General features: G+C 47.8%; 1 protein-coding gene across 1 annotated transcript; it reads right to left on the bottom strand.

Annotated features, from left to right (window-relative positions):
• Positions 1-1,143: 1,143 nt before the first annotated feature.
• Positions 1,144-4,308, bottom strand: LOC112901741 (hydroxycinnamoyltransferase 2-like). The gene is made up of 2 exons (XM_025970711.1): positions 3,781-4,308; positions 1,144-2,322 (listed from the first exon to the last, which is right to left on the bottom strand). Exons 1-2 carry the CDS (start codon positions 4,189-4,191, stop codon positions 1,393-1,395), a joined length of 1,341 nt encoding a protein of 446 aa, XP_025826496.1. The 5' UTR covers positions 4,192-4,308; the 3' UTR covers positions 1,144-1,392.
• Positions 4,309-9,059: the final 4,751 nt, after the last annotated feature.

Here is a 9,059-nt window from a genome sequence, read left to right as displayed (position 1 = left end):
GCCGTGCAGGCACACTCCAGCAGATCGCTCCCCCGCACCAACCAAATTCGTGCGAGATCCTGATATAGATGATCGAGCACCATCATCGGCAGCGTCTTTCAGCTGCAGTGATGCCGAATCGTAGGAGAGCCGCCCCAAGCCCACGAGCAATGGCGTTGCGGCGTCCCCTGCGTTGATCCGCCTAGGATGGGATGGGGACGCAGAGATCAGCGAGCGAGGGAGCCTACCTAGCTCGCTTGATCGCACTGTCGTCGATCAGTCACGTCTCGTCTGATCGGCAGATCGTTGCGTCGTGCGCGCGCACTGCGCAGGCAGAGATGATGGTCACACTGAGAGAGAGAGTGAGAAACGTTAGGTGCAACAACAACGGGCAGCATCGATAAATGGCCCATCCAACGGCTCTATTAGTGCGTACCGGGTACCCATGTTGGCCACTGAAACACCTTTGGTTTTTGGTTTGCAAATGGATGGGTCCTAGAACTTTCTAAACTCACGTTTATTTTTTGCAGAGTCTGTTTTGGGAGCGGTAGAATCCTTGTAGTTTTGTTTACATTGAAATAGATCATGAAATGTGTAGATGTTAGTCAATGTCTCTTAATAAGGAGTACAAAACAATTTGTCTCTTAAGAACAACTAAGCTTCTCTGACCAGAAGCCAAATAATCTGCTATAACGTTCAAGCGCAGGTCTACAAAGTACAAAGCCATGCTTATGAGGTAAGCCCGGGTGGACCGGCAGCTTAGAGCCTATTTGGATGTTGTTGCTTTAGAACAAAGAAAAAAAAAGTATGCTATCAAGAAGCTACAATTTAATGTCAGAACGTGTACCGTTCATGGCTTAAAAGCATGGGTATAGAGTTTATAAAATTTTAAAACGACAAGAGTTTAGTAAAAAAACAACATACAAGGTTTAATGCTCCAGACACCCTAGTTTTTCAAGAACAAATTATTCCGCAAAAAAAATATAATAGTGAAAATACTTTACGTCCAAACCCAAAGGCCCTTTTTTTTTCTGGGCAAACCGCAAACCCAAAGGCCTTTAGACGCTCATGACCCAATCCCCGACTGAACAATCGAGGCCCAAATACCTCGGAGCAAACTAGAATTCGCGTGCCCATGCATGTGGTTTTGAATACGACAACCAAATAATCACCCGACACAAGGCAAGGTGCTCCCATTGATCAGGTAATGTGATACAAATATATACCACGCTTATTGCCAAATTGGAGTATTAGTTAGTCACAACGGCATAGTCACATACAGCACACACGCACACTGATGGACGGAGCCCTACAGCAACGTAATAACACGAACTAGACACACACGCACGGTGTCACGATGGCGCCACCTCGTTCTTCCGACATCTTCCCAGCCGGCGCCGGCGGCCAGGCGCTTCACCCGAACATGTAGCCGCTGTCCAGCGCCCTGAACACCGTCGGCTCCTCCTCCATCGCCTCCACCACCTCCGGCGCCGCGTGCACGTACACCACCCAGTCGCCGTCCCCGCGCGCGCTCGGCATCGGCATCACGTACCCGGCGCCCCCCTGCCAGGGGAAGTGGTACGACGCGAACGCCGGCCGGCCCCACCCGAAGTCCACCTCCCCCAGGGGGAGCCGCGTCCCGGACGACACCACGCAGGCCGTCGCGCCCTCGCCGCCCTCGCCGCGGCCCAGGTACGCCCTCGCCACCGTCGCCTCGGGCCGCCGCGCCTCCACCCAGTCCACCAGCTCGCGGAAGTGGTCCCCCGTCGCCGCCTCCGCCACCCACCGGTGCACGTCGCGCGCCACGTCCGCGAGCGCCGCGCCGCGCAGGGCGCCGGCGCTCAGGACGCCGTAGGGGATGGTCAGCACGTTTCCGAAGTAGCCCCGCATGGCGCCGTCGCCGCGGAGGCGGGCGCGCCCGTCCACGACCACGCCCATGCAGCACGAGCCGATCCCGCGCCGGGAGGCCGCCAGGGCGTGCAGCCGCCACAGGTGCGCCGTGAACGCCTCCAGCTTCGTGCGCCCGGGACCCGCCGCGGCCTGCAGCGCCGCCACGTCGGCGGCGGCCACGCGGTAGATGCGGTTGGCGGCGGCGGCGTCCGGCGGGGCCGGCGCGCGGCTGATGGGGACGAAGAGGCGGTCTGCGAGGGTGCCGGCGCACGGTGGCGCTGGATTACTAGGCGCGAGGAACGAGCGGCGGAAGGACGGGGCCGGCGGCGCGGGGCTTCCAGTACGGGCGGCCGCGGCCCACGCGACGAGGAACATGTTGAAGGAGTAGGCGTCGCAGACGCGGTGGTCGAAAGTGCAGCCGACGACGGCGCCGCCGCACCTGAACTTTGTCACCTGCGTGCATGTGCTAGCAGACCAGTGGTGAATGATGATGTCATGATTATAGCTAGTTCATGTACTAGTAATTTGCAATAATAGTTCATAAGAATTAGTCGGCTAGCACGGTGCTTGCTTCCTCTTGTTTCTGTTCATGGTCGCAAATAATTGTGCTTGCTAACAGTGACCTTAATTAAGTGTTAACTGAACCTAATGCTTCGGCACGGTCGCGAGCTGCAAATCTCTATATTAAGTTTAACTAAGTTAGGTAAAATTGTGAACAAATTCTAGTGGCGGAACCTACCCACCTAGCAGATTATTGTCCTCGAGTCAGCACGAACACTCATTTTTCTTATTTTATTATACTGGCTAACTATATTATTTTATAGTGGTAAATGATCTGCATTATTTTTCGATAGCTAGCTAGATAAGTGTGGTTCGTCAATCTTAAAACCTGCTAGTCCAATTTTTCGAAGGTGCTCGTAATTGTGAGTGTGCATTTGTGTATTTGGTGCAACATAGTGAATGCGTAGCATAATCTAAACACCGGACCGAATCTAACTTTGGCTCGATACAAAAACTTGACCAAGTTACGTATATATGTGTATACTGCATTCATACATACACGGAGTTCTAGCGTCGTTTTTTCATGTCCATAAGTTATTAGTCTAGTTAGCTAGTCAGAAGAAAATATCCTGCACACGTGGATGATCCTAGGCTACCAGACAAACAGGGCAATGTAGAAATTTATATTAAAAGTTGGTAGGATGATTGGTGAAGCTTGAAAGTGGCATACGTACCAATGCAAGGTAGAAAATTCTACGGTCGTGGACATAGGAAAATGAAGGTTTCGGTGCAAAGCGGATCGGATACTTCGTGAAGTGATGGCGTAACATATTTTTAAAGAATGTGTAGTTGGAGCCTTGGAGGCGGATATGATTGAGGTAGTTGACTGCCAACATGGAATCTCTCCAAAAAGCTGTGAAAGATCACCTTTTTAGCTTACGAGATGAAGTTTGTTTGGGTCGAGATGAATCTTTGTGCGTGTTGGTCATCCACAAAACTCTGTAACCGTACACGCTGGTAACCAGCTGGCTCAGGTAGGCAGGTGTACTGCATGCACGCACATTCTTACCGCGTCATCAGTTTCTCGTGTAGGTTTTCTCTTTTTCAGCAACCCTGTGCCGTAGACGGAGCCGTGCAGGAAACACTTGCATGGTTACTGACAAGTGCATTCTCTATCTACGAACGTAAATCATCGTCCACGTTGAGCCACCAGAAACTGATCGATCTTACTACCGCTTTTCACCATGATCAGACGGTTAGATATAACCAGTTCCGTCCGGTTCTATTTTTCCAAGTAGTTTTGTGCATGTTTGTAATATAATAGCCGTGCATGTTAGCTTGTTACTAATTACTATCGATGGTTCATTTTTATTTTTATTTTCTAGAGATGAAAATTTGAATTGATCGGACCTGCACGGACATGACGCCGGCCTTCTTCTTGGGCACGAGCTGCTCGACGCTCTCGTCGGGGCGGCCCAGCCGTAGGTCCCGCATCACGGCGCCGCCATCGGCGCTGGCCTCCGCGACGTCCACCCCGCGGCCGCTGCACAGCAGCTCCGGCTCGCCCGCCGCGTTGGCCACCACCTCCCCGGCCAGCGGGTAGTACGCCACCAGCGTCTTGGCCAGCGCCGCCTTGAGGACCGCGGCGGCGACGCCGCCGGGGGCCGCGTAGCAGAAGAAGACGCCGACGTCGATGGGCGGCAGGATGAGGTCCAGGTTCGACAGCGGCAGGCGGTGCTCCTGCACCGGCAGCGCCGGCGCCACCGTCGTAACGGCCGTGATAGTCACCGCGCCGCCGCCGGTGGTGCCTTCCTTGACCATGTTGACGTGAGTGCGCGCGAGAGAGAGCAGAGAGGGAGTTGGGAGTGGGAGAGCTACCACTTGCTTTGGTTTGAACTGCAGATCATGCCTGCCACGGGGTGGATTTATAAAGGAGAGGGGGTTGCTAGTCTGCTAGATGTAGGCACACGTATGTACACTATTTCTGTAATTGTAACAGGGTGCTGGGTGCAGTGCATGCTTATTAATTGTCACATCTGCATCGGGAACACGTACGTACGCGCCGGATTAAAACCTCTGAAAGTCAAGAACTGTGATGACGTGCCTATATTGTCCTCATCAGAATTTGAATATGAACAGCGGAGACGATCAAATATGGCCACGACCATCAGTCTAAGGTGGTTTTTGTATCCACTCAAATACTAAATGATCTAAGAGAAAGATGCTTACACGGCAACCAACGCGTGCGATTTCTCATGCAAGACCAGAACTAAGCAGAGGAAGGTCGCATCAGCTGTTGGAGAAAATTCAAATGGAATGTAATAACAGCCGCATTTATTTCAAAGAAAACGGTTGGGCGGAAGTACTCGTATTTCGCAAGTGTATCTGCCAAAATATTAGGAGTCATACGTGTGATTGCCAGTCAAACCATCACACAAGGCGAAATATTTTTTTCCAGCTTAAAAAAATAGTTCCGCGTTCAAAAAATGTTCCAAAAAAATTATCCAAGTGTGATCTTGTTTTGAAGATTTTGTCGCAAGGAACACAGTGGTGCAATCGAATTTTGATTTAGATATACGGTTTTACAAAATATGACTGTGTGACACTTTGGCTGCTAGTCCCACGTGTGTAGCCACTCTATATCTGTAATCCTATTAGCATCTGAGTAAGCAATTCTATGGCAGCATATGCCAGCATCACAAAAGCACACGCTATCCGACCAACTCAAACAATATCTCCCTCGAATCTTGGCAAAATCTTCTCTCAAAATCTGGCAAAATTCTTCTCTCCAATGCAATTCAGGAACTAAGGGAAGGTCTACGTACGTACGTAGCATGATTCAGAGAACATGACACGTATTCCGTGATGTATGGTGTAGTATAGTACTCCATCCGTTCTAAAATATAGGTTATTTTAAGTTTTTAGATTCATAACTTTTGCTTATACATCTAGACATACATTATATTTAGATACATAGCAAATTCTATAAATTTAAAAAAAATAAAATAACATATATTTTAAAATGGAGGAAGTATCATATATACGTATACATAAGCATGCATTGCGTTCAGACTTGACGCAGATCCAGGCGACCAGGCGAATGGAGCACAACCAGTATTGACGACGAAGCGACGAAGCTAGAGATGCGGGCACGCATGGCTGGATCACTGGATGATAGGCATGTGGGGGGAGGTCGGCACGGGAAGGCGCCAAAGCCTATCTTGGATGACTGAACAAGGGAAGCCGTGGCCTCCCTATCGATCCGTCCCCGCGGCCCTTGCGTGCTGTAATCCTGCACTATGTTCTTACTGGAATTCGATCGTCCCCTGCTCGTACGGATGGTCGTAGGGACAATTTTTTTTCTCTCCCATCTATTCTCTTATCCGCATTGATAAAATTCTAACATGGACACATTTTGGAGCAAGCAAGCTAACGTGGACTCTGTTCAAGTCGCTGAGTCGATCAGCTACTGACTGTCAGCGCATGGGTTAATTAATACTTGGGTCTGTTTTTATCTGACACAAATTCCCCGCACTGCGCTCCTGGGAATGGGATATATAGCTAGCTGGTGGTGATCTATCATGAGGGTTGCTGCGAGGCGATATGATCTTATGGGGGTCTTCGATCTTCACTCCTAGCTACATCGTCCATTAATAAGATGTTTCTTTTCTCTCCTCTTCATATTAGATCAACTGAACCAATCTGTTTTTGTAACGCTTCTCCTTTAATTTGGAGGTCTTGCCAATCCCTGAAGAACTGAAGATGTGTCGTCATCTCCCGGTAATTTGTTCAGTAATTAAAGTTTGTTGGATGCTACTCATCAACAGATAGAGGAACGGACAAATATTCTGGACAAAGTTTATAGATAACCAAGCCCACATCGTGAGTAAGCTAGGTTGCTAGATATGGTTATGAAAAACGTATTACATACGGAAGGGAAGAACACCTACCCTGCTAGCAGTCGTCATGCTTGCTAAGTCAATCACAGAGAGGCTGCTAGACGCTAGAGTACACTCATGATATAATGTTTTTAATTCTCCCGTTGCTTGTTTCATGAACTGAAACAGTCCTAACTACACATACGTATATACATTGGTGGTTACCTACTACATACAGTGATGCTTGAGCTAATCTCTATGTCACCTACTACACAGCGTAGCATCACTTTCTCCCACGCATACATATATACGTTGGTGGTTACCTACTACACACAGTGATGCTTGAGCTAATCTCTATCTCACCTAAACGCATGGAGACAAAAGAGTACAAAGCCACAGGTGTTCACTAGGTGATCTTCCCCTCCTCCGGTCCGGTCCGGTGCTGTAGGGGAAAGGAGTCTTAAGAGCTTGTCAAAAGAAAGAGACCTGAAAGCAAAGTTGAAATCAACAAGCAGCCTCACTCATCTAGTTAAGGAGTGGCCGGGCCGGGCTTTAACCTTGAGAAACTCTAGTTGGTTACAGCAAATGAGCATTTATATCCACAAAATCAATCAAAAGCTGGCTATCATCCTCAAAGCACAGATGATACATATAATCTTGCATTATTCAAGCCAAATATTAGGTTGGGTTGGCCATGAAAAAGGCATACCGCCCGCAGGCTATTTTTAACGCGAAATAGATCGATGGACAGAGAGCTAGCTGCTTGCTGTAGCGCATCCATAGGTGTAGCTCGAGAGCACTAAAAAAATATTATAGACTCACAGTAGAGTTCAATAATTTATTTTTTTTTTTGAAAAACTCAGTATAGTTCAATAATCAATCGTCAATATACAGCGATGAGATGTTGTATAGGAGTACTCTGCATTTCTTTTTTTGGGTGGTTCAAAAGATTTTTTTCACATTTGGTAATTGAGACAGTCAAGGTAAATCAAATTAATTTGAACAGACTGAGAGACAGAGAGAAGCCAGAAGCAGAGAACAGCAAATGTAAAGGGCCTGTTTGGAACATGACAGGCACTGAGGCACGATTTCATGTAAATGGTTTAGAAAAGAAAAAGGAAAAAACACGATTCAGTTCTGCGAGTTTGAGAAAAGAAACTGCTGTGCTCCAAGGGGCCAAAATGAGAACCGTACCCCAAGACACTTGTGCCCTACCCTCCATCAGTCGCAGCCGCAAGCTAGCTGCCAAAACGGCCGCTTCTCCGTACGTGGATAGTAGCTTACTAGGGCTTACCGAACGACGTGATTTGTTTTGTCTCCCGTCAGAAAGCCCGTCCAAAGTAACAAGTGATGCATATCAAGTGGTTGCACCGACCTCGAGATCCTGGTACGCTCGTACGCATCTTTCTTGTTTGTCCTCCTCTGGAATGCCTTTTGTAGATGAGATTCGCTGCTGTGAGAGAGAAGATGACTAGTAGATCAGAGAATACTTGCAGAAAAAAATTAACCACCTCATGACCGGATCAATCGACTCTTATGATGATTCCTCTACTACTTTCTTTCTTTCCCCTCAAAACACGCCAGCTAGCCATCATGTTGGTTTTTCATTGGCTAGCACGCTTTAAGTTCTATAAGCGTGACTGTGAGAACCGCCCAATTTAACATCATTTTAAGTGAAACCGTCAGTCCTTATCATCAAGATGAGAGCTAACACGCGCTCGCACAGATAGCGCGTCACGGGTTAACCTACATCTAAACTATCAAGGACCAACTTATTATTCGCCAAAAATGATATTAAACCCGGTAGTCCCGGTATATGCTCCAATATATGCCCAAGATCATGCACAAGCACGTACCATCACAAGCTCATACATCACCGATGATCCACAAGAGCAAGTTTTAATACAAAGTTAAACAACTAGCCATTACAACATTAATATAAGAGAGGGTTCCAAATCCAAAATTTAAAGGTTCAAATAAGGGATACAAGCCTCAGGCTCACAAATAACATTATAAAGGGATAAAACCATCGAGTTTAATGTTTATCATGATAATCCCAAGTACGATACGCAGCGGAAAACATAACAATAAAGAATAATAGCATCTTGCTCAAGGACACCATTAACCGCATCGGTCTACTCCTCACCCGTGCCGGATTCGGCGGGGTAGAAATAGCCAAACACCACTTCCGGCTGATCTGCAACTTAGTATAATAAAGCAACATGAGTACAAAGGTACTCGCAAGACTTACACGAATGATTAATAACCAAGGAGTATGCATATGAAGACTCACAAAGAGGCTTTAGGGTTAAGTAATATTAGATAAGCATGAGCTCCCTAATTCCACCACCTAGCCTCCTAGCGTTTTACTTTACTTTCCCAACCCACCTCAAGTTTTAGTTATTTAAGTTAACCAAACCCTATGCATCATCAAGAGGTAACATGTCCAACCAACAAGACCAAAACTTCTACGAAGAATTCGTAAGATAAAGAGCTTGCTCATAACCGAGAGCGCGGCAATTCGAATTGATTCAAGAACCTTGCAAGGGTGTACATCTTTACCCACATGACACAAGGACCATGCGACTCACCCAACCGATCACATTGGGCAAGGGGGTACTCGCATCAACCTTTCCCGACAAGTTGTAACCGTTGAACGTCATGCCTAACTTGCGCGGAGAGTTACCTAGGTCCACTGGGGACACCCCTAAGCCTCTCTACAAAGCCCTATGGCCACGCATCTAGGACCGTGCATCAACGATTAGGACTAGAGGGTAATTGGTTTATCCACCCCATGAATGGATATGTGGT

This window comes from Panicum hallii, chromosome 7 (genome assembly GCF_002211085.1).
Source record: "Panicum hallii strain FIL2 chromosome 7, PHallii_v3.1, whole genome shotgun sequence".
NCBI classification, from domain to species: Eukaryota; Viridiplantae; Streptophyta; class Magnoliopsida; order Poales; family Poaceae; genus Panicum; species Panicum hallii.
The sequence above is the reverse complement of the archived record's forward strand: the minus strand, read 5'-3'. Positions and strand labels throughout refer to the sequence as shown.